We start from the raw sequence: 26065 nt of genomic DNA, 5'->3' as shown, positions 1-26065 counted from the left end.
ATACACAAATAGATGGTGCTTTAAAGGTTACAGATTGTATGTAAAATAGTATTTTCTTTGTTCATCACAACAATCCTATGAGGTAAGTGATATTATTATCTCCATTTTACAGATGAGGTACCAAGCCTAGGGTCATTTTAGTTAATAAGTGGATGAGGTCAGATTCAGAGCTTCTTAAATGTTAAGGCCAGCACTATCTACTATGACATATTGCTTCTATAGATAGAAAGGAAGACTGAGTTGAGAAGGATTTGGGGGGGTTTAATTCCACCCCTGGAATATTTCTTCTATTTTTCTCTTACTCTCTATTCCCAGTATCATCTCAGTAGGATAAACCCTAATTTCTAGCTGCCTTCCCAACTTTACCATTTTCCTTGTCCAAGTTCTCATTCATAAAATTTCCAGAATAAAGTTTTTACAGATATCTGGGCCCATAACTCTTCTGCTCAAAATATCTTCATCACCCCTAGAGCCTACTAAATTTAATTAAAACTTATTTTGCTGGCATTCAAAGCCCCTTACAATCTGGAAAGTTCCCAAAGTTGTTTCACATTACTAATCCTTTCCACTCACATGTTATAATTTTCACAATTTGGTTTTTTTTTTTCAGTCATGTCTATCTCTTCATAATTCTGTTTGGGGTTTTCTTGGCAAAGATCCTAGAGTGGTTTGCCATTTCCTTCTCCAGATCATTTTACAGATGAGGAAACTGAGGCAAACCGATTTACAAAGTTAATTTAATGTCTGAGGTGAGATTTGAACTCAGGCATAGGAGTTTTCCTAACTCCAGGTCCAGTTTTCTATACACTGGGTCATCTAGTTACCCAAATCCCCATTAAGCATACTATAAATCTCGTTGCCTTTGTTTGTACTATTGTCTTTGTTTTTTGGTGAAATGAGTTCAGGCAGTTGACAAACTCTTATTTGGATATGAAAATTTGCCCTAATGATTCTTATTTGATGAATTCTTATATCCATTTTTTCCCAGGTTCATGGCAAAAATCTCTGAACCTAATGTCTTAAGCTAATAATAAACTAATAAGGTGTTCAATAGGAGTTTATGCTGTTGTTCTTAAACATAAGCTTTGGGGCTAATTTTCTTCCTCCATGGAAACTCTAGAATACTGGGTTCTAGCTACTGAAGGGTTCAGTGTAAGACCTGTCCTTTCTAGCATGGGAGAGTGTCATGGACTCAAGGTCTAAAAGTTAGAATGGACCTCAGAGGTCATCTTGGAGGCAATATGGAATGATGGAAAGACTCCTGCCTCTGGAGTCAGAGAATTTGGGTTCAAATTCTGCATCTGGAACTCATTCATAGAAGGACCTTCACTATTGATCCTCTAACCATCCTGGTCATGCTCCTGTGGACATACACTAGCCTAATCCTGAAAACATTCCCAAAATGTCTTATCCCAAATGGAATGAAGTGGAGCAAGATGGGAACCTCCCTCCCCCTTTCTCATTATTGATCTTCTATTGATCACCTTCTCAACTCAGTCTTCCTTCCTATCTAGAGAGGCAGTGTGTCATAGTAGATAGTGTTGGCCTTAATAGTTAAGAAGCTCTGAATCTGACCTCATCCACTTACAACTAAAATAACCTTAGGTTTGGTACCTCAGTTTCTTCAACTGTAAAATGGAGATAATAATATCACTTACCTCATAGGATTGTTGTGATGAACAAAGAAAATAACATTTTACAAACACTCAGCACCATCTATTGAGTGTATATATATATATATGTATATACATATATATTATTATTACATCAGCTGCTATTGCTGTCATGTAATTCCACTGGGTCACATTGAGCTTGGACTCCATTAAACCCTTCAGGTCCTTTACACGTGCACCGTCATGGTTGTCCTCAGCACTGAAATTAATTTAACTCAAAAAAAGGATGCTGTAGTGCCCTTGGCAAGAGTGTCAAAATGGGGGACTCTTTTACTGACATAAATTGAACCTCACTAAGATAATAAGCTACAAATAAGATGCCCGAGGAGAGGGAAATCCTCGTGCTGATGAAATCACAGGTCTGAAATGATGGAAAAGGACTCAGATCACTAGGAAATGGGAACTCTCTGTAGGTGTCTCTCTGTCACATAGGATATCTGGGCGGTGTCAAGACCCAAAGTTATGTGAAGATTAACAGTGATGATTCCCTTTGCAGGCCTCCTCCAGGATCCAAAGCACATGACAAGTGGTCAGAATGTCCAACTCTGTTGCAGAGGCATGAGAGGAAGTCCTCTGCCCACATAGCAAATTATAGTGCCCAGGTTCCCAAACTCTGAGTTTTTCTTAACTCTTTCCTCTCCCTTACCCTTCATATCCAATCAATAGGCAAGTCTTGTTGATTCCACCATCATCACCTCTCCCTCTCTCCCCTCACAGAGTCACCATACTAGGTTAGGACCTCATCACCATTCACTTGTACTCTTACAATATCTCTTAATTGGCCTCCCTGTAATCAGTCTCTCCCCTCTCTAATCCATCTTCATGCACTTTCCAAATTGCTATTCTGGAAGCGTGAGTCTGACCATATCACTTGCATATACATCAGTGGTTCTCAAACACTCTAGGCAAACCACAAAAACTCTTCACTTTGGCATCCAAAAACCTTCCCGATCTGATTCCAGGTCACTACTCTCCTTGATCCATTTTATGTTACAGCCCAATTGGTCTGCCTACCTTTGCCCACACTTAGTATTCCACCTCCTGTTTTGATGCCATTCTCATCCCTAGAATGCACTCTCTGTCCACCTCCGTCTCTAAGAAATTTGGGCTTCCTTTGAGGACAAAATTAGACACCATATTGCATGGGAAGTCTATCCTCATGTCCTCAATTGGTAGGACTTTTCCCCTCAGAATGAATAACAAAGTATCTCTGAAGCACCTATTACGAAGATACAATCTAATGGTGAGACAAACACATGAAGAGGAAGGGAGAGGGAGAGGAGGCAATGTGTATGTGTGTGTGTGTGTGTGTGTGTGTGTGTGTGTGTGTGTGTGTGTGTATCCTCAGTATCTAACACGATTTCTAGTGCACAGTAGACTCAATAAATTTCTGTACAATGAATGAATGAATGAATGAATATAATCCGCACTCCAGAACTGAGCATAGTCAAGGATGTGCCAACAGCCATCCCCAGACTCTCCTCATACAACAGCATTTCATATTTGGTCTGGAGGCCCTAGGTGGCATCACACACAGGTTGATTTATGGCAGGGGCAAGCTTTAGTGAAGGTTGGCAGAGCCAGAGGGTGGGGGAGGTAAAACAACCAATGGCAACACAGACTTATTGTTTAGTGTCTGACAGTCTGACTAGCTAAACATCTGTTTGAAATATTAATAACTGTCAGATGGGAAGCGCCTGGGGGCTCAATAGAGTTTCATACCATCTGTCTGTAGAGTAAACACACTTATAAGCGTAGGACCCCATGAGCCAAAGAGGCATTCTCCTGCCTCTGCTTAGGGGTGGGAGTGGGGAAACTGAAGAAAGGGAATGAGAACATTCATATATATGTCTGAATTTGGGACTAAGGGGAAAACAAGAGGAGGCTTGAATGAATTGAAGAGGGAGAAAATATAGATCAGAGTCACTATAAGATCACCTATTTGGAGCTGGTAACTCCTTCATTTTAGGGAGGATCAGAAAGATGAAGTAATTTGTTCAGGGTCATTCAGGTTGTAGGTAGTAGAGGGTAGTACCCTCTCTAGATGGCCAGGGACCTTTAAACCTCTTATTTGCCTCTACTTTCCTAGAGGTTGTATCCTTAACCAGAGTGGGACCCTATCCCTGGATATCTTTCCAGGTTTATTCCCCAACTGGGCAGATTATCCCATTGCCTTCAGCTTAAAGTTCATTCTGTCTTTAGGATTCTCCTCTTGGATCATTGAATACCATTTGCTCAGTTTTTTCCAGGGATGTCCTGGTCTCCAGCAATCAATGGAAATTAACTGAACACATAATCTAGGTTAGTGCTAATACTGGGGGGCTGGAGATGTTCAGAGAAGACTCTAGGTATTTGGGAAAAATTCTGCTGTATGAGGCAGCTAGGTTGTTCAATGGACAACACTGAACTTGGAATCAGAAAGACCTGAACTCAATTCAGTTTGAAACATTGATTAGGTTTGTAACCCTGGGCGTGTCATTTAACCTCTGCCTGCCTTGATTTCCTTGTGAGAATAAAATAATATATTTCACAAATCTTAAAGCACAATAAAATAATACATCAACAATTATTATTTATTACCAACTTTATCAAATATACTCATCTGGAGGAGATCGCTGACCTTTGAGGAAGAAGACAGGAGGACTTACCAGAACTGTCAGAACTGTTGTCCCTACAGTAACATTCTCATACAGGCTGACATTATAGAGTGGCTGACTGAAGATAGGTCGGTTGTCATTCTCATTGATAAGGGTAATCTTCACCTTGGCATAACCCACATGATCAGGCACACTCTCATTGGCAAACATCTAGACAGAGAGAAGAGAGAAGATGGCTAAGCATTTTACCTCCAAGGCAATCCCTGTTTTCAACCTTTGCTATGTTCCCACTGGGTAAGGAATCATCTATTGATCTCAAACCAAAGTATATACCTACCTGTCTCACTTGGGCTCCTATCCACATACCACACCTCGATGATGGCCTATTTACATTTTTCCAATTGTTACTTTTGCGGGCCTCTCTGGAAAGTTATTTGGATTATTGACCCTGCCTGGCAAGACTGATGGTGGACTGTGTCAGTGGGGAATGTGAGTATCTGGATCTCTACCACTTAGGCTAATAAGGACATATAATGGTCTGTGTTCAGAGAAGGTATAGTTCCCTAATGGCTGCTACCTTGTATTTGGTTGGTTGCTCTTGCTACTGAGGTTCTGAGCTTGAGGAAAGAAAGCAAGGGGGCTTGAGAAAGTGAGGACCTCTCTACTCATTGATTGGTCAATACGTAACTAGGGAAACAGGAATCCTCGTCAACATACCTATCCTGGACCACGTGCATCATTCTCTGGATACTTAAGTTCCTGCTTGTGGGGTCTGCTCTGCACTTCTGACCTTGTCATCTCTGCACCCTAGAGTCAGTTACTCTAGACCTGTCCTCTCTGTCTCTCTTCCCTCCTTTACCAAAAAGCCCAAGACCTACTTGGACATGATGCAATTCTTTGAAGTAGGTTTTGGCTCACCTTTCCCTTTTCATTCTGAACTCACACCTCATTCTTTCAATGTCCTCTTCCCCTTAGCCTTCCAGATAATCTGTGTCTTTATACTTTGCCATCTTGTTATGTCCATTTGTTTCCCATCTCCTATCTTTCCTAGGGTAGTGAGAAGCAAAGGGAGAAATGATATTCACCCTGAAAGAAAGCTCAAGGAGGATGACATCTGGATAGTGAGAGATTTGAGGTATTAGAAGAGACCTTTTAGAATTTTTCTCAACTCACATTCCATAGTCAGTCATCTTTTACTTAACCTATGCATAAAGATCACATACAGCCACCCAGTCATATTTAACTTGATATGTTGCCAGGAATTTGTCCAATGGGTAGAATATTTCTGGGGTGTACTTGGAGCTGCTCTGGCCTCTAACTCCCAAATCATAGTGTTGGGCTGTTACTGTTACTCAGAGGTGTATTCCTCTCGTATCCATCCCTGTGAAGAATCATCCCTTGGTTTGGTCTTACAGAAATTCTCTTATTGTCCTTGGTAAAAGTTAACCTGCTTCAGTCTCATCTACTGCCTGACTCAAGACTATTCCTATTTTAGGTTCTTAGAGATATTAAGGAGGGATGGAGTCCACATAGGCCATTGCCTGAATCTGCAATTGTGTAGCCAAGAGAAAAGGGGGGGGAGGATACTTACATCAAAATCATAACGGGAGACAGTCTCATAGTCCAGTGGCTGGGCCACTCGCATTCGGATGTCAGCCTTCCCCTGGATGGAGGTGGGGGAGACGATGAAGTGGTGGGAGTTATTTCCCACCAGATATACTTCGAACATGCTGTTGAGGCCCTGGAGAAATGGAAGACAAAGAACTCCATGACACTGTGACATAGGTGACTGGGATACTGGAGCTATAGAGAATATGGGCCAAGGCACAAGCTTGATTTGGAGACCAAAGAAGTCTACACAGAAGGGGAACAAGCAAGGAAGCAACAACAGGCAAAATTGGGCTGGAACAACCTCCTATTGGATTCTGTTCTGAAAAATAGTGTAGGGAATGCAAAAACTGATCTAGGTCTAAACAAGCATTTGGCTTGAGTCTTAAGGTCTCTCCAGCTGAGATTGGCCAAATTCTATCACAAAATAGAAATATGATCCTCTTTTCAGATCCTAGTTGCCAAGACTATATCTATTCCCTTGACATTAATATCAACAACACTGGTCATCAATGGTAACCTTTGTATAACAACCATCACAGGCATTGTGTGCAGTGGTATGGATACTATCAATGTCCTTCTAAAAAGGGGGCAGCTAGGTGAAGCAGCGGGATAGAGCACCAGCCTTGGAGTTAGAAGGAACTGAGTTCAAATTTGGTCTCAGACTCTTGATACTTGCTATCTGTGTGACCTTGGGCAAGTCACTTAACCCCATTACCTTACAAAAACCAAAGGAAAGAAAGAAAAAGAAAAGGATATCAATGAGGATCCCAGAGTCCTTTCTGGGGAGCTGCATCAACTCAGTGATGAAGACCTTGGCTCATGTGAGCTTCTTCATGATAACTTGGCAGGCTGCTTTAACTGGAAGTGATACTGGCTCTCTTGCTATTATTCCTCACATATTATACTCCATCTCTCCATATATATCACACCTTTTCCCTGGGTGTCCTCTCTTCCCTTCCTTTACTAGGGTCTTTCCTCTGAGTTTATCTCCCATTCTCCAATATTTTGTATGGATATAGCAGTTTGTGTGTTATCTGTCATGTTAGAATATAAACTCCTTGAAGGGAGGAACACTGGTGTTTTTCCTTCTTATCTGTATATGCACATAGTAAGCACTTTGGAAATGCTTGCTGACTGACTAGCTGCCTGCTTGGGTCTTCCACCTTTTGAGATATGATCTCATTGTACCACCTTTGGACAGATAGTACTAGTGAGGGAGGAAATTTCTTGTTTTGTTGCATGGGTTAGAGTTTTCTGCAAAATGTTCCTTGTTTGACCTGTGCAGCATCTACTGGTCTGTAAGAGGAGTACTTATCCCATCCTGGTTCCTACTGACTATCCTCTAGATCCATTCCCTTGTGCACTGCTGCATGTGGTAGTGGATGGTAGACACCATGTGTGGATGGGGTCATGGAAAGCTTCATCTCTCTCAATAATATGACTTTTCTCCTGGAAGTCTCATTCAGAAAAGGATGTAAATAGGTGCCTCTTGGAGAGTGAGGGACAAGCATAAAGAACACTCTTGCTATTATACAAGTAAATATAATGTCTGTCAGTAAGTCACTTGAGTCCTCATCACTCCATGCAGGCAAAGGGCACATGTGGGGCCAAGCTTTCCTCGGGTCTCAGAAGCAAGCATATGCTTATCTATGTTTTTTGTTGTTTAGTCAACTTTTTGTGATCCTACTTGGAATTTTTTTGGCAAAGATGCTAGAGTGCTTTGCCATTTCCTTCTCCAGCTCATGTGACAGATGAGGAAAGTGAGGCAAACAGGGTTAAGTGACTTGCCTAGGGTTATATACCTAGTCATTATCTGAGGCCAGATTTGAATTTCTGACTCCAGGCCCTGTACTCTAACTCCTGTGTCCTCTCCATAGTATAGGGAAACAACTCTGGTCTTAGGAAGTCTGTTTCTTAATCTTGCCTCTGATTTTTATTAGGTGGTGGGCAAAACATTCAAGTTCTCTAAGGCTCAATTTCTTCATCTCTAAAGTAGGCATAAGGATGCTTGTACCATACTGTCCTTACAGGGTTGTGAGAAAAACCACTTTGTGGATTTTAAAGCACTATGAATTTTTTGTTATTACTCTCATTATCAATAAATTGATGTTTGTCAAATCAAATTGTTAAATTTCATAGGGCATGCCATCTGGTCTAGATAATCAACCTTGGTAGTTAGTATATATGTTGAGGCTGCCTTAGATAAGATCCTGCCTGGGTTCCCTTGGCCCTCTCCTGACTCTGCTCAATCCTCTGTGGAGACCCGTCCCCCAGGACAGTTGGTGGTTGCTGGACACTCTTTTATTTCCCTCCCCTTCTAGGAGTATAACAGTGTGACCTGGTATAGATCCTGGCGGTCAAACTCTCTGGTGCTAACAGAAGAATTTTCAATTTTACCCCTTGTGGACTCCATCCTGTTAGGAAGGGGATCAATTAAATGCCCGAAGGGTCACTAATAGCTAAAACTGCCAGAGCGTGACAGTACTAAGCAGGTGACAGGGACAGAGAATCTCTCTCTCTCTCCCTCTCCCCTCTCCAGGACCCAAAGCCCAGTTCTTCACTGGGAGGGCCTTTAGAAAGAGTGAGCTGTGAATGAGGTGCTCCTATAACTCCAGTCTCACATGGGAAATACTCCAGGCCTCTGGAGACCCTGTTGCAGAGATAAGGGAAGGGGTGAGACTTGGGTAAAGACACTTTATTACCTGATCCCTTTTCTAACCCAGTTCTTCCTATCAGGTCTCTAAGTTACTTACCATGGTCTCCAAATGATAATGGATTTAAAAGTAGTGAGAGAAAGAATGAGACAGATAGACAAAGAGTCAAGATAGAGAGACAAGCCAGAGAAACAAGACAGAGGGAGACAAAAAAGGGAGAAAAGACAAATAGATTAAAGGCAGAGACACAGAGACACAAGACAAACAGACAAAATGGACAGATAAAACACACAGACAAGATAAAGACAAGAGAGAGAAAAAAGACAAGAGACAAAGAGAGACAAGACAGAGGCAAGACAAAATCAAGATGAAAGAAGGCAGAGAGACAAGTTAGAGACAGAAAGACAGAGAGATAGCACAGAGAAACACAACAAAGAGTAGATACAAGACAGAGACAAAATAGAGAAACAAGAACAGTAACTTATGGGGGAGTTTAAGTAAGGGTACAGGAGATATTACATGGTTGCACCCCCTCTGTCCCAATTCCCTTGGGAAGCAGCTTTGGGGACACTGATCAGTAGTCTATATTAGAACAGGAGGAAGACTGAAGAACTACTCCATACCTCCAGTACCCAAGTAAACCCTCAGGTTCAGTTTCTTCTAAGTCATGGCTGCCCATGTGCCAAAGACTTTTTGGCTCACCCTTATCCTGGTTAATTAAAATTTTAATTCTAATAGTAATAATTATATTTAAATATATACGTATCTATTTATTACCAATGACTCCCAGAGTGATTTCCTTAGTACTATGATAAAGATTACACAAGCATTCTTATCCTCATTTACAGATGAGAAAAAATTTAACTCGAAAAAGTGGTGTGGCACGAAGATAGATGGACAGAGAGAGAAATGGAGATGCAGGTTGACAGATAGATAGATAAATAGACTGACATGTATCCAAATAGATATGGTTAGATAGATGACAGATAGATCAACATGCAGACAGACAAATCGATTGATAGATAATAGATAGGTTGAGAATTTATTAAGAAATTTCTATGCATCAAACACTGTGTTAAGTCCTGGGGATTCAAAAAGAAGCAAATGAGTCCTCAAGGAATTGACATTCTGATCAGAAAAGAGAGAAGACAAAGGGGAACTGGAACAAAAAGCAAAAATAAAATAAAATAAATAGGTGCCAAGAAGATGGCAGGGCTTAGAAAGGGTGGTTAGGGAATAATATAATAGTTTTTTTTTTCTGGACAAGATAAGGTAAGACATCACTGACATCCCAGTTCAATGGTCCAGTGGAGAGTCCTCACTTTGGAAACAAAGGGAGTGAGTTTGAATCCTGCTTCTATCATTCCCTGTGAGATCCTGTACCTCATTTTCTTCATCTATGAAATGAAGGAGTTGCACTTGATGGCTTCTCAGATCTCTTCGAGCTTTGAATTCATGATCTGATGATTCAAAACTTGCTCATGTTTATAAAACATAGTAAGTTGCAATGCTGGGACTTGTAGGTTTGATGCTAGTGCCTTTTTCAGGCTAGGCACAGGGGGTATAAAGAGGACAAAAGGTCATGGACTCTGCTCTCAAGGAGACTTCCAAGTTCATTGGGGTGGGTTGGGGGACAGTGGGCATACATACATAGACCAATAGCTACAAACCAAGAGAAGTACTATAGGAAATTTGCTCTAATAGGATTTGAGGAAGGGAAGATTTTTTGGGAGAAGACTTGGCTTCTTAATCCTTAATTATTTCTTTTCTTACTCTACCATGTCACTGAAACTGTTCTGTGCTAGGTGATCAATGACCTTTTAACATCTATATCTAAAGGTCTCTTTCCTGTCTTCATTCTGACATCTCTTTTGCTTTTGCCTCTGTCAACTATAGCCTCCTTTGGGATAGTCCCTTTCTTTCTTGGCTTCTGGGTCATCTCTCTCTCTCTCTCTCTCTCTCTCTCTCTCTCTCTCCTCCTGACTATCTCTGTTCATTCTTATTCTCCTTTGCTGGATGGTGATCCATTCATCTCAGATTCTCTGTGAGTAGTTGTCTGAGGCACTATCCTAGATCCTCTTCTAGCCTTATATTCTCTGCCTTGGTGATTTCAAATGTTCCCACAGACTCAATTAAGATCTTAAAAAAATTTGTATAGCCAACCCTTCTATTTCTCCATATTGTCTAAGAGCTCAAACTATGCATACCCCCATGGATATCAAGATATATCCCAAGTAGAACTTGTTCTCTTCCCATCCAACCCCCTTTTCCTTTCAAACACTGACTCTTGATGGCCTCACTGTTCTTCTCATCATTTAAGTTCACAATTTGGGGGCTTTGAGGACTCTTTCCTCTCCTACCACATTCAATCAGCTGCCAAATCTTGTTAACACTGCTTCCACCACATCTTTTGTATCTGTCCTCTTCTTTCTATTACACAGATACCCTATCCTCCTGGTTAGGCCCTCATCACCTTTTCCCTGGATTATTTCAACAGCATCTTAGCTGTTCTTAGTCTATTTCCTCTTGAATCTATCATCTCCATAGCTACCAAAATAATATTCCAAAAGCATAAGTCTGACCATGTCCCTTCCTTATCTGTGAAACATTAGTGATCATTCATATTGCCTATGAGATAAAATATCATCTTCATTGCCTGGCATTCAAGGCCCTTCCCAGTATGACTTCCAATAATAATGATGACAATTTATATAGTGTGCTTTCAAGATTGCAAAGCACTATATATGAAAATATAAATATATAATATATAAATTTATATATTATAATTTTATGACATATATAAATTTATATAAATAAAAATATATTAATATATAAAAGCTAATTTGAGCCTCTTGACAATCTCATAAAGTTGATAATGTTGTTATTCATACTATTTTTATATCTGAGGAAACTGAGATTCTAAAAAAGGAAGAGATTTGTCTAGGGTGAGTTGATTGCAAAGTATCCAAGGCAGGATTTGAACTGAACTATTGACCAAAGGATGAGGAAAGAAAGAAAGAAAAAAGGAAAAGAGACAAAGAAAGAAGGGAAAAAAGAAAAATGAAAAAAGAATAAAGCAAGATAAACAAAATGAAAGAAGGAAAGTGAAAAAAAGAAGGGAGAAAGGAAGGAAGAATAGAAGAGAAAAGAAAAAGGAAAGGAAGGAAAAGAAAGGAAGGAAAGAAGGAGGAAGATAAAAAAAGAAAAGAAAAATAAGCAAAGGAAGGAAAGAAAAGAGGAAACAAGGAAGGAAGAAAAAAGGAAGAAAGGAAGAAGGAAGAGAAGGAAAGAAGGAAGAATCATTTTGACATTAGACATTTGGTTAGAGAATGGAGTCCACTCAATGAATGAAGAATACTTATGAAAGCCATGTTGATAACATGAAAATTAATTCAGTGAAGATCAAACAATTTGATAGGATTAAGCAGCAACTTCCTAGCTGAGATGAGTTTTGAGCTGAGTGTGAGAGGAAAGGAAGAGCACATGGAGATTATCAGAAAGTGTTCCAGGTGGACAGAACAGCCTGGACAAGAACTGAGGTGGGCGAGGAAACAGTAACCTGGAAAGCAAGTGACTGGGCTGAGGTGGAAGGCCTCGGGGGTGGGGGGTCAAGTTATGGAGTGGTGGCCTTAGGGGTCTGTCTGAGTACTTTGGTGGTCTAGACTATTTCATTTTTATCTTTCTACCCCCCCCCCAATCTCCTCACACAGGGTCTGGTACATAGCAAATGTCTAATAAATAAGGACCTGTTGATTAGACCATAGGGATTCTATAAAGTAAACACCCTCTCCTCTTTGTGTGGTACTCTCTGACTGATCTGTGTTCCAGATCTGCTTTTGACATCTTCCCCTTGGAACCTCAGATATATGACAGGAGAGATATTGGGACTAGCCCCTTCTTGCCTGCTATTAAAAGTCCTCCACAGTCTAGCTCCCGGTTACTTCTCAGTCTAACTCCATAATATTCTCCACCCCAATACTCCATTCAGTCATGTTGGCATGCTAGATGATTTCCATGGATGACGTTCCAGCGCTGATTTCTGGAACACCCTCTCTCTTTTGTAGAATCTCTGGCTTCCTTCAAAGCCTGGTGCAAGCCCCCCTTTCCTACAGGAACCCTTTCCTCCTTCCTGCTGGCTATTTGCACCCTCTTAAATTAAGTTGCATTACTTTGCTAACCTTTGTATTTGGTTATGTTTCTAGTAATACAGAGCTTCAGAGTGAGCAGAGGCTGCCATTTGTCATCTGATTGGGTTCTTCACCTCGCAGGCTGGTGAGGAGCAAGTGAAGCAATGTCTAAAACGGGATTGGAACCATTGACTTCTTCCTCCTTCGCCTTCCTCCAGCGCAGGTGCAACTGAGTCTGCAAAGGCCACACTGCTGGGGAATTCTGGCAGGTCCTGAAGAGGCTTCTAGCTTGGGCTTGCTGGTGGACTGCATCCCTGTCATAACAATAGCTAGCTTTTATAGTGTCTACCGTGAATTGGGCATTGGGCTTTGATATCATTTGACTCTCACAAAACTCCTATGAAGTAGGTACCATTGTTAGCCTCATTTTACAAGGGAGGAATCTGAGACAGAGGTTAAATGAGTAGATCAAAGTGAGATAGCTGGTGTCTGAGGCAGAATTAAAACTTAAGTTTCCTGACTCTAAATTGAACATTCTGACAGAGGAGTTCATGACCAGAAGATAGAATGATAAGTGATCAATTTTTAGACATAGCAGCTAGATGGTAAAGTGGATAGAACAATGAACCTGAAGCCAGGAAAATCTGGGTTCAAAGCTCCAGTAACCTTGGGCAAGTCACTTGACTTCTGCCTGCCTCAGTTTCCTCATTTGTAAACATAATACTTGCATCCAAAGGTTGTTAAGATCAAATGAGATATTTGTAAAACACTTTGTAAACCTTAAAGTCATTTCAATGCTAGCTTTATGATTGTTATTGGTGAAGATCGTCTACTAAGGGGTGAAGGAATGATCTAGCTGGGGAGAGATAAAAACCATAGTTTTTAAAGTGCTGGTTACTTGAGTTATGGTTAGAAGTTCAAAACTTCTATAGTCAGGAACACAAAGGAGGCTCAATTTTCTTTTCTTTCCTGCCTTTCTTTCTTTTTTTTTTTGCAAGGTAAAGGGGTTAAGTGACTTGCCCAAGGTCACACAACTGGGTAATTATTATACATCTGAAGCTGGATTTGAACATAGGACCTCCTGATTCCAGGGCCAGTGCTATATCCACTGCACCATCTAGCTACCCCTTCCCCTTTTTAGAAGTTCAGTTTTCAATTGTGGGAGGGAATGGGGCAAGGTGGATCTCTCCCCCCTCCCAATATTTTCAAACCTTTCCCATTGTACTTTCTCTAGATTCTGATCCAAGACTGTCATCAGCTCAGAGCCCACAGGTTCTGGGGGGAGTGGGGAGTGACAAAAGTCTGGGACAAAGTTCCCAGTTATGGAACTTCAAAGAGAGAAAGCACACGAGCAGATCACTTAACAAAATAAAGGGTAAAGACTGAATTATCTAAAGTGAACAGAAAGTGAGGAGTCCAAAAATGTCTACAGGGCTGAACCAGAGAGCCAAGGATGATGGTGCTGAGAATCATCTGAATAGAGGTGGAAGTTGGAAGCTGTGGCAAGCAATGTGATGACTAAAGGTTCTCTTAAGCATTTTTGTGAAACTCAGAGGTGTATGAGTATTATGCTTCCATTTTACGGATTGTTAAAATCAGGCCCAGTCAAACTGAGGACAATGGTCAAGGTCCTGTTGCCACAGGCAGGAGGAGGGAAAAACACCCTGTAATGATGGAAAGCACCTGTCTATCTACTCACTCTTAAGGGACGACCCAGAGAGAGGTCACCGACTTGTCTCTGAGTGCCATGCCTATAGGTTTCCTGCTACAGGCAGCTTCTTGTGGGTCGGTGTGGGTGGCAGGGGGTCCTCGAAGAGTTATCGAGGGGCTATTTTGTCAGGAAGCATGATAGAGAAGAACATCAAAAGGAACCCCAGCATGTGCCAAAAGGAGCCTGGTGGATTAAATTCCTTTCCAGCTGGGAAATCTGATCGGGCTGGTGATAGCTGCCATCCCCAATTACCAGAGGCTGCACCTCCCCACGTGTCATCTGGGGGGGGGGGAGCTGGCCCCCATCTACCCATGGGGAGCTGGCTGAGATGACTCGGGCTTATTTATTTATTTATTGGAGATGGAGAGAGGAGGGGAGGGTAGCTTAGCACATAAAATAATTCTCCCCCTGATGATTTCTGCTCCCATGCAGCTTGCTTTGCTCCTGGTTACTGAAGCCGTTGTGCCCCCCGTGGAGGGCAGAGCGCCAATCTTCCCGTGTCCCCCGTTATCAGCTGCCTGCCAGAAGGGGCTGGCATGCAACTTTCAACTTCTCCATTCTCTCCCACCCCCACTCTTTATTCCTACCTCCCTGATCCTGCAATAAGAGGGGAGGATGGGTCTTGATAACTTTGAGAATGAGAGTGGTATTTCCAAGGCCTTTCTTTCCCACTCTTCCTCCTGCCCCCACCAGTTATCACCTATCTTGGTTTGACTGAGTAGGTTTTCCTTTCTATCTTTGACTAGGCTTTTAACAGCCCAATTTATTGGGGAACAAGTAGTGGTGAAGGAGGAAACAAGGGACTCTGCCCAGGTCTTTACTTCCCACATTTCATAAAGTGTTCTCCCATACACTAGCTCGCTCTCTCTCTCTCTCTCTCTCTCTCTCTCTCTCTCTCTCTCTCTCTCTCTGTGTGTGTGTGTGTGTGTGTGAAGACATATGAAAAATCAAATATTCATCCAGGGAATCACCCACAAAGATATCCTAAGTTTGTCCAAAGGAGACTAGATTATGGGGAAGTGTGACTGGGAGGGGGTTCAGAACACCATTAAATTACTTCCTCCTCCCTAGGGAAAAGACAAGTTCTGTCCTGATCCTTCCCACCCCATATCAGAAAGCTATCTCACAAAGGCAGCCACACCCTATCACTGTGCTTCTGATTGGTGGTTGCCCACCAGCAGAAATTGGAGTAAGAAAATGAGCCAAATTTACTTTTGGTTCATTTTCTTACTAGCTTCATGATCTCAGATGAGTCAACCCCACCAAACCCAAATCTCTAAACCCCAATTTAAGAATCCTTAGACTCCATGAGCTCTGAGGTCCCCCATGGCAGCATGGCTATGATTTCATAAACCTTCCCCTCTCAACCTTGTGAATCTCAAAATTCACAAGACAGTCCCCCAGATCCCCAGGAGCCTTACCTGTTCAGCATCTCTGCCCCCTGTTCCCACCACCCTAGCTTCCTCCCAGACTCAGATCCTATAAAATGTCATTTCTCAGAAAGGCAGGCATAGAGAAATCTGAAAAAGGGCAACTCTCTACACAAGATCTTTCAGCAAGTAAGGCTGAGCTAGGACAAAACTCAGAGGGGAGCTTAGACATCATCTCCTTTACTTCAACCCTAATCACTTGGTCATCTTCCCACCCTAAGAGCTCAAGGACATTTTCAGAAATCAAAAAACTACAGAGTTAGAAAGGAACTGAAAGGTCACCTAGTCCTTGCCCTTGACTGATACATTACTCCAATGTCCCTGCCCAGTGGTACACATTCTGTATTAGAAATCTCCTGAGTCAAGCTTTAGTCACATACTCTTCTTATGCCCATAGTCTGGACAGCATCATGATCCCTAAACTGCCCACCCCACCTTACAACCTGATAATTACAGTATTGATGTGTTTCAGGGGTAGTGAAAAAGAGCACCAAGTTTGTAGGCAGAGGACCTGAGTTTTACTTTTGACTCATTTTCTTACTAGATTTGTGATCTCAGATGAGTCAATATCTTAAATCCAAATTTCTGAACCCCAAGTTAAGAATCCTTAGACTCGATGATCTCTGAGGTCTCTCCTGACTCTATGGCTATAATCTCACAAGCCTTCCCCCTCTCAACCTGGTGAATCTTAAGATTCACAAAAACAAGGACCATCTTTATCCTTTCTTCTGTATAGTGTGTGCTCTGTTCCCCATCCTCTGAACTCTGCATAGACTTGTCCTTACTTAGTGGCATCTCTAGAGAAAAACCAATGGCACATTTCCTTCAAGAGAAAAAATTCTAGGGGATTTCCTATTAGAAGACATTCTCAGGGGTGGCTAGGTGGCATAGTGGATAAAGCACTGGCCCTGGAGTCAGGAGTACCTGGGTTCAAATCCGGTCTCAGACACTTAATAATTACCTAGTTGTGTGGCCTTGGGCAAGCCACTTAACCCCGTTTGCCTTGCAAGAACCTAAAAAAAAAAGACATTCTTTCTGGTGCTATTCCTTCTTCCCAAGGGTTGGAGGAAGGACATCTAGAGGTGTCTGCACAATGCTCTCCAATGACCAAGTGACATGATCTTCAGTGTACCTGAATCTTTATTTCTGCTATATTAGGGGTATGAATGTGAGAGTGGTGGTGATAGCAAGAATTAAGTAAAGTAAGGGAGAGCCTAGTGGATTTCTATGATGTTCACCAAAGAGATTTTTGACTTAGTTGTAGTTCAGAGGCAGAGCCCTTGGTCATGAAAATGGGAAAAATTGAAAGGCAGGTCACCTCCAAACAGCTCCTGGTTCCTAAGGGACTACAAAGGAATAGTTTTTTCCTCATTTTTTGTGGTCCCTGTTTAATCTATGCTATTGAGTGACAGAAAATCAAACTCCCCCCATGTTGTGTTCTTTATCACTCCATCATTCATTGCTTAACTTAATTAAGACTAAGCAGACATCCAGAGTACACGTGGCTAGAGAGGTGTCCCCCATCTTCAGTTTTACTGCACCTTGTGGAGAAGTTGAGACTCTCCTTCCTGCTCTCCCTGCAAAAGGATAGTGGAATGGACTTTTGGATTAATGTAAGGCAATATTTCTTAGCAATTAAAAATATTCAAAAGGGGATTGGGCTACATTGGGTGGTAATGAGTCTCCATCACTGGAGGTTTCCAAGTGGTGGTTGGATGACAACACACCTAAATATTTAGTAGAGAGTATTCCTGTTCAGGACCAGTTCAGTTTGGACTTAATGATAACAGAGTACCCTTCTAGTTCAGAGAGGCTGAAATTTCAGAAGCAACTATTTCATGGTTGTTCTTTCTATAACTAGGTCCCCAAGCCTTGCTGAGTACTCTTGATGTGTCAAGAAACCAAACTGGGAATGGGGAGGGATAAGCCAGTAGTTCTCATCCATTCTCCTGCCTCCATATTTCAAATCTCCTAGACAAAATTCAATCAAAGATCCAACACTGGGTCTTAGAAAATGTCAGGAAAGTAGGCAGCTAAGTGGTATAGTCGATAAAAATGCCACACTTGGAGGAGCTGAGTTAAAATCCTGCCTCACATTTACTAGGTTGTATGACTCTGGGCAAGTCACTAAACCCCTTTCAGCCTTAATTTCCTCTCCTATTAAAATAGGGATAATAGTAACTATCTGAAAGGGTTAATTTAAGGATCAAATAATATAATGTAAAGCATTTTGAAAACCTTAAAGAACTAAATAAATACTAATTAGCTTTTCCATCTCACACCCTTCAAAAATCTTGGGAAATTCAAACTACTTTTTTCTTCTTCTCCATCATTTCCTTGTTTGCATAAAAGATTACATCCTTTGGTCTTGCTAAAACATTTTTTTTTAAATAAATTTGGCTCCCTTTAGTTCTCTCTGTGACACAGGACACAAAATCCTGGTAGGGAGTCAGGAGAACTCAGCTTTAACCCTATCTGTGCCAAAAAGTATATCTTCCAACCAGTCCCTTCCCTTCTTTTTTTTTTATAAGGTTTTTGCAAGGCAAACAGGGTTAAGTGGCTTGCCCAAGGCCACACGGCTAGGTAATTATTAAGTGTCTGAGACTGGATTTGAACCCAGGTACTCCTGACTCCAGGGCCAGTGCTTTATCCACTGCTCCACCTAGCTGCCCCTAGTCCCTTCCCTTCTTAAAGCTTCAGTTTCTTCATCTGTGAAAGAAGGTCATTGGAGTGGAAGATTCCTAGGGTCCCTTCTAGCTGTCATATTACTTCACAAACCTTTGTCTCCTCTAACCTCCATTCTCTGTCATTCCCCTTCGAATACTGGGTAAAGAATGTTGACTCTGCAGTCAGAAAACTTGGATTCTCTCCCTCTGTTGACTTCATATTTCCTAGGCTACCTTGGACAGGTCTCTTAACTATGTAGGACTTTATAAACTAAGGGCATTGTAGAGGTGACCTCCCTTATGCTTTCCCCTTTTCAGTTTCTTTGCTTCTCTCTCTTTCTCTCTCTCTCTCTCTCTCTCTCTCTCTCTCTCTGTTTGTCTCCCTTTCCTCTCTGTCTCTATATTTCTTTCTCTCTAGCTCTCCCTCCTTTCTCTCTCTCCTCTCTCTGTATCTGTTTCTTTGTCTATCTCTATCTCTATGTGTCTGTGTCTCTGTATGTTTCTAACTTTCTCTTCTCTCTCTGTCTCTGCTCTCTCTCTCTGTTTCTGTCTCCCTTTCCTTTCTTTCTCTATATTTCTCTCTCTCTAGCTCTCCCTCCTTTCTCTCTCTCCTCTCTCTGTATCTGTTTCTTTATCTCTATCTCTGTGTCTGTGTCTCTGTGTTTCTAACTTTCCCTTCTCTCTTTCTCTCCCCTCTCTGTTTGTTTCTGTCTCTGTCTCTGTCTTAGCGCGCTCTCTCTCTCTCCCTCCCTCCCTCCCTCCTTCCCTTCTTCTCTCTCCCCTTGTGTGAGCTCCTTCCTTCTCCCCACCTCCCCTCCTCTCCCTCCTCTCCCTCCTCTCCCCAGGTTATCTGGAGAATTCGGCACACGCCTGCACAGACGGGATCAATCCGAGGCTGCCTTGCCTTCAGCTTATCTCTGCTCCAAATGATTGATTTTCCCTCTTTAAGAGTAATTTGCTGGTGAATTCCATGTATTGCAAAACCCCTGTGAAATCTAATTCAATCGGATTGGCAGCTGGCACTTTGGGGAAAGAATACTGGAGAGCCGTCAATTTGGGCCTGTGTATGTGTGTATTATATGTCCAACGTGGGCTGGATATAGAGCAGGGAAGGGGGCGGGCAGGTGCTTCTGCACTGCAGGGACACCTGTACATTGGGGCCATCGGTCCCCTGGGAAATGTATTCAGAATACGTATGTGCCAACTGCCCGAACTCGGGTTTGATTTGTAATTTTTTAAAAGGTAGCTTGCTTTTGTTGTGAGAACAATGAAATCAGAAAGCTTGGTTACTCCTTTTTGGCCCATCCCTTGTTGTGTGATCTCAAGGAGACCATCTGAGCCCTCTGAATCCTGGTTTCATCCTCTATAAGATGAGGCAGTTTGGATAGAGGTGGGTGGGTGGGGGGAGGCAGGTGGAGTAGACAGAACTCTAGACAGAACAAGAAGTTGTGACTTTGAATCCCGCCTCCAAAATTGGCAGGTTGTACAGAAAAGGCTTCCCTGTGACTCAGTTTCCCCATCTGTCCAATGGAATTGAGGATACCTATAGCAGGATCATTGTGGGGATTAAATCAGACAAGTGCTCAGCAAAATGGCATATCATACAAATGGGGCTATTTTTCTTAATGGAAAGTTCTATATTCAGACTGAGTCTATCACAAAACTGCCCATAGAGAGCTGTATGTCCCAAGCAAGTCCCTCTGGGCCTGTTTCCTCATCTGCACAAAGACAAAGGTGGGGGAGGGACATTGGCTGATCTCTAAGGCTCCTCTCCCTTGAGCTAACTCCAAATCCTCTGACCTGTGACGAGACAATGGGGTGTCTTTCAGTTCTCAGTTTCTCTGATTTATGAATCCTATTTGCTTATATATAGTCAAACGTCTCCAGCTCCCATGAGAATTAGACAAATCAAGAGTCTGGCTAATTCTTCACTCTCAGGTGCCCTTGACTCTTTACTCTTATGCCCAAATATTCCAAGCTCACCGAGAGGACCGTTCCTTAGACCTCCCTTAGAAGGAATATGAACATCATTCCAGATAACTAACAACAGTAAAAATGAAGTCTCTGGACCTCCCCCCCCCCAAGTATCTGTTCAGTAAGTCTTAGCCCCTGGCCTGCTTAGTCATCTAGCTTTTTTGCTTGAATGACCTTCCGTGAGCCACCCTTTCTGAATAAAACTGGAAAAGGACTGTATGAGGAAATGCTACTGATGAAGGAAGAGTTTGTCATTCTATACAAGTGGAACCTAGAATCAAAGGACCTCTGAGACCACAGAGTCAGACCTGATGGCATTCTCAGAGGGACCTAGTACAACCTCCCATTTTATAGATGAGATAAACTGATGTCCACAGAGAGGGAATGACTTCTTTCTCACTTACAGAAGGTAAGTAGCAGAAATCAGAGACTCTGATCCTCACTCCTTAGAAAGAAAATGCTTTTTCCTGCACATCAAAGATGATGCTCCTTCTCTGTCCAGGGTGATTTGACTTCACATTCTACCTCTGACACTTAGCTGTGTGATCCTGGTAAAGTTATTTAATCTCCTTTTGCCCATTTCCTCAACTATAAAATAGGGATAATGATGGCAAGGTGGTTGTGAAGATTATATGAGGTCATCATGGTAAAAGTTCTCAAAACAGTGACAATATACAATAGGAGATTTATAAATGTTAGATGTTATCAGTTATTACCCTACACAAAGTAGAGTCATGAGAATGGCCATGCATTATCATCATTTAGGGTTCACAAAATACTTAACACACACTAATCTTACTTGATCCCTAAAGCAATCCAGAGACATACACTCTGGATATTATCACAGTCATTTTACAGATGGGGAAACTGAGGTAAGGCATGATTAAATGACTTTCCTGAGCAGATGCAGTAATTGAACCCACCTCTCTTGACTTTGAGCTTAGCGTTCTTTTATTAAGCTCCACCAGTTCTTGTAAACTTTGAAGTATTTTTCGGGTAGTTGGAGGGTGTGACTGATGACCAGATGCTTTAACCAGCACTCCTTCTAATTAACAAGCAATTAGAAGAATAGGTTTGGGGATGCATCTGTGGCAAGATGAAACATTCTCCCCCAACTCTGAAGGATTGAAATTGGGACTTTAGCTTCATTATCTCAGTGGTGAACAGTAGCTCAGGCTACAGGAGAATCTGAGTCTAGAGACAAAGGATTCACTGAAGGCCATTGTCAAACTCTGTGGTTTTGCTACATGGGTAGGAATTGGCAGCACCATACAGCCCAGCATGGCTAGAAATGGGCCAGTTGTTTCCAAGCTTTGGGCTAATGAAATTGCAGGAGCAGACATTCCAATCCCCTACCTCCAGGCTTCATCAATAGTGCCCCTGGAAAACATTTCTCGAACTTTTTTCAATTATATAAACTCAGTGATCAGCTTTATCAGGGACATCACATTTTCACTTAGAGGGTGGCTATTCAGATCTTATTACTATTAGTAATATCAATACTGTTAGTATCAAGATTTGGTGTCATTGATATCCTGCTCTGCCCAAGCTAGGTGTAGCAACAGGTCCCAGAAGGCAGGGACCAAATTTGCTATTTCCTCAAGGTCTCCTAATAGTGAATAATACAAGGGTCTGCTCTTAGTCTTTGTTCCATTGAGGGTACTGTCCATCTTTGGAAGGAATCTGGAAAAGTAAGTCCTGCCTCCACCAGTGAGGCCAGCCTTGGTCCCTTGGTCAGTCCTCCCCAGCCCTCTGGTCAGGTCCCTTCACCTTCCTTGGCAGATGTTGGAGCACAGCAGGGAACTTGAGGAGAAGAGATACAGAGCCAAAAATTTCTGGTTTTCCTAGAACCTGCCTCTTTCTGTTTACCATGCTAAAACTATTTCCATGTTCCCACAGAGAGAGGAATGTGTAGCAAAGCAAAGAAATCTATATGCCTTATGGAAATCAGGAGGGGGCAATTGCCATACCCTAATCACACTACTTTGCATTCATCTGTGAACTTTCTCCTCTGGACTCCAAACCTTCTTAGGGATGCTAGAGGGTTCATCTTGGCTGAACCTCCGGATGACAGGGAGGTCACTGGGAGCACCCTCCCTTGTGTCACTCTCCTTGGAGAAATAGAAATACAAGAGTGGGAACAGGCCTGGACTCTGAATCAGGAGGGCAGTTAGGTGATGCAGTGAATAGAGTACCAGGGACCTGGAGTCAGGAAGACCAGAGTTCAAATCTGACTGTGTGACCTTGGGCAAATCATTTAATTCTATTTGCTTCAGTTTCTTCATTTGTAAAATGAGTTGGAGAAGGAAATCACATCCCTTCAGTATCTTTGCAAAGAAAACCTCAAATGGGGGTCATAGAAAGTTAGACATGACTGAGGAACAGTTACAATAATATGAATCATTCATCTTGGATCCTTTTCTTGAGATTTCCCCGTGGATTTGCTGTGTCTGAGAAATGGTTTGCCCTCTCTGGTCCTCAATATTGTGGCTTGTAGGAGGCAGTGAGGAATCTGAGATCTCTGATGTCCAAATTTGTAGACTCCACTGCTTTGTTCTGTTCCGGGGCTACTTAGAAGGAGTCTGGCCACTGGATTAAAGATCACTGGCCCATAGCTGGGCAGCCTAAGGCAACCAAGCAACGAGGAAAGGATGAGGAAAGGAAAGAAACCTAGTAGAGAAGGAAGAATGCCAGTTTTGGAGTCAGGAGATCTGGATATAAATTCAAGCCTGCTTCTTACTACTTCTGCAAACTGCTTTTCTAGACTTCAGTTTCCTCATATAAAAAATGCAGGGGTTGGACTGGATGAGCCTTCAAGTTTTGTCTATGATCTTAGGATCTAGGATTGGAACCCAGGTTGAAGAAGAGAAGAGGACTGAGAAAGCAGAAGGCTCTTCCACACATGCCCAAGCTGTTGTCCCTAGAACAAACATTCTTAATTTTTTGTTTGTTTGTTTCATGGACTCCCTTAAGCAGTCTGGAGAAGCTTATGGGCTCCTTCTTAGAGGAATACTTTTAGATCTACAAAATATAGACTATAAATGAAGTCAATTATTTTTGAAGTGCTGTTATCAATATCTATATTGGAAAAAAAAGTTCCAAGATGCCAGATCAAGAATGCATGCTCTAGGGGCAGCTAGGTGACTCAGTGGATAGAGCACCGGCCCTGGAGTCAGGAGGACCTGAGTTCAAAGCCGGCCTCAGACACTTAATAATTACCTAGCTGCATGACCTTGGGCAAGTCACTTAACCCCACTGCCTTGCAAAAACCTCAAAAAATGTGTGCTCTAGAATGAAACTTTAATTTTTATATTATTTGTATTTAATTTTCTAGCACTTTGTTTGATATCAAGATGTATAAATCCCTTGTCCCCCCTGTTTCACTTCCTCTCCCTTCCCCAATCTACTTGTTATTCCCAGTTTATTATCAACATTACCAACCTACCCTCTCTGAAAAAGTCCCTTTTATTAGAGCAGACTGGTCCAGCCTGGAAAAATAAGGAAATTTGTAGGTTCTGACTCAAACACATTCAATCTTCCCCAAGATACTGCTGGGATTCCCCTCCCTCCAGGGCAGAAATGCCATGTGAATGAAAATGTCCCTTGGGAAATTGGAAGGATGAAAAAAAAACATCTTGAACACAAATCGCAGTGGAAAAGTCCCTGGATTTGGAACCAGAGGTCTTGGGTTTGAAAATCAGAACTGTGTGATCTTGGGAAAGTCACAAACTCTCTGGGCCTCCGTTTGCTCAAATGTAAAACTAAGTTTGTAATAGGTGACTCCTAAGATCATTTTCAACTCTAGGCCTGTGTTCCTATATTTGGTTGTGCCCTTTAATCAAGTAGACCTCCTATGATCTATGACCCTCTTTGTGATAGAAAACCAAGATCCTGGGCAGTCTTGTGATTGCTCCTAATTCTTCTGATCTCCATGAGGAGCCACCATCTTTGAACTGGCACTGCCCTGCATCTAATAAGCTAAACCCCAGACACACACAGAGCTGGTGAGTTCACCTGTTCAGGTGTGCTCCCTACAAGTCCTGGGTACCACCCAAACCTACCATTCCAACCCAAAGTGTCTATGAGTGAGTGGAACTCACACATGACTTACACATGCAAGGGTGTACAAGAGGATGTCACTGGGAGAAGCGAATAAGGAAATGCCATTCACGAGGACTAGATTGCTGTATTGGTCTGGAGGCAGAAGGGCAAGATTGGAGCTTTACTTCTATGTGTCCTTGGGCAGAATCACTCAATCACTCTGAGCCTCATCTAAAATGGGGATAAAATAATGGGCTTGTAGTAAGGACCAAATCAACTTGAAAGGATTGCATAGCTAAGTTGTTATTACTGTTGGCCAGTTTCCCAAGGGTGGAATCAGTTGGTGGTTATGAAAAGGAAGGTGTTCACCTCTCCTAGATACCACCACCAACTAGCACATTAGCAGAACGTGCTTGTGTTGGCTCTTTTCTTTGCAACCTAATGGTTTGTTTATTTGGACATTTTCCTTCTTGGAGACTGTTTGTACATCAACAAAGCTATTGAATATTTTTATTTCCCCAGTTAACTATTGGGAATATCAAAGATGAGACTTTCTGTTGTAGATAATGGGAAAGGGGGCAGATTTGGGAGAAGATACCACAACTTGGGGATTCTAATTCTATTATTAGAAAATGCAAATGTTAAAGGGCATCTAATCCTCTTTTCTATCCTCCATCCACAATTTTCTACTTTCTTTGAAATGGGGGTGATGGTACACCAGAAAATTTGACTTGGGGAGAAGCTCCAAGAGATCGAGGAGAAGAGATGGTTGCATTCTCCTTCATGTCCTTGCCACCTGTCCCAGCAGGAATCTGTATACTCCTGTTATTTGCTGATTAGAGTATTTCACAGCCCATGATCACGGTGATAGGGTGATAGACACAAGTCTAACTCCCAGCTGCGAAGTGCTTAGCTAGTCCTTAAAGGCAGCAGGAGATACAAGATACCTATTTATCCCCAGCAGTGGTGCAACTAGGAGGTGGCAAATTGGGTAAATGCCCTGGCAAAAAATTTGGAAGGAGTATAGAAATTGACAAACTCCAAGAATGGGCTGGGTGGGCAACTAAGAAGTATGGATGAAATATGGGTATGAGATTTTGGAAGTCATAAAGGGACTGTCTATTGGTGTAACCAGATACCTTCCTAAACAAGCCACATAATATAGCCAAGGTTCTTACCCAGAGGCCATAAATTTATTTAAAAAATATTTTGATAATCTCACTTTAATGTAATTGGTTTTCTTTGTCATCCTTTGTATTTTCTGTGTTTAAAAATATTATTCTGAGAAGAGGTCCATAGGCTTCACTGGACTGTTAAGTAGGTCTATGACACAAATAAGGTCAGACCCCTTGGAACTGGGGAAAGACAATTGTGAGTCTGGAGAATTGACTGTCATTATCTGTCCCTCAACCACAGGTCCCTTTGCCTTATGGAACTCAGCTTCCTCATCTTTAAAATGAGGGGTTTGGACCAGATAATTTCTAAGTTCCTTGCTATCTCAAAAAATCTGTGATTCTAAGACTGTTGGGTCAGCAGTACAGCTTCCTTGGGCAGAGACAAAGCTGGAATCCTAAATTCTAA

The 26065-nt window shown here is 42.1% G+C and overlaps 1 protein-coding gene across 1 annotated transcript in view; it reads right to left on the bottom strand.

The window, feature by feature from the left end:
* CDH23 (cadherin related 23) overlaps positions 1 to 26065 on the bottom strand; it is a 460126-nt gene that overhangs the window by 238825 nt on the left and 195236 nt on the right. Inside the window, exons 9-10 of the mRNA XM_074232774.1 lie at positions 5862 to 6011; positions 4322 to 4480 (exon numbers count right to left, since the gene is read on the bottom strand). Coding sequence (XP_074088875.1) covers positions 4322 to 4480; positions 5862 to 6011 — 309 coding nt within the window. The remainder of the gene's footprint in view (positions 1 to 4321; positions 4481 to 5861; positions 6012 to 26065) is intronic.

Source organism: Macrotis lagotis, chromosome 4, assembly GCF_037893015.1.
Source record: "Macrotis lagotis isolate mMagLag1 chromosome 4, bilby.v1.9.chrom.fasta, whole genome shotgun sequence".
NCBI lineage: Eukaryota > Metazoa > Chordata > Mammalia > Peramelemorphia > Peramelidae > Macrotis > Macrotis lagotis.
The sequence above is the reverse complement of the archived record's forward strand: the minus strand, read 5'-3'. Positions and strand labels throughout refer to the sequence as shown.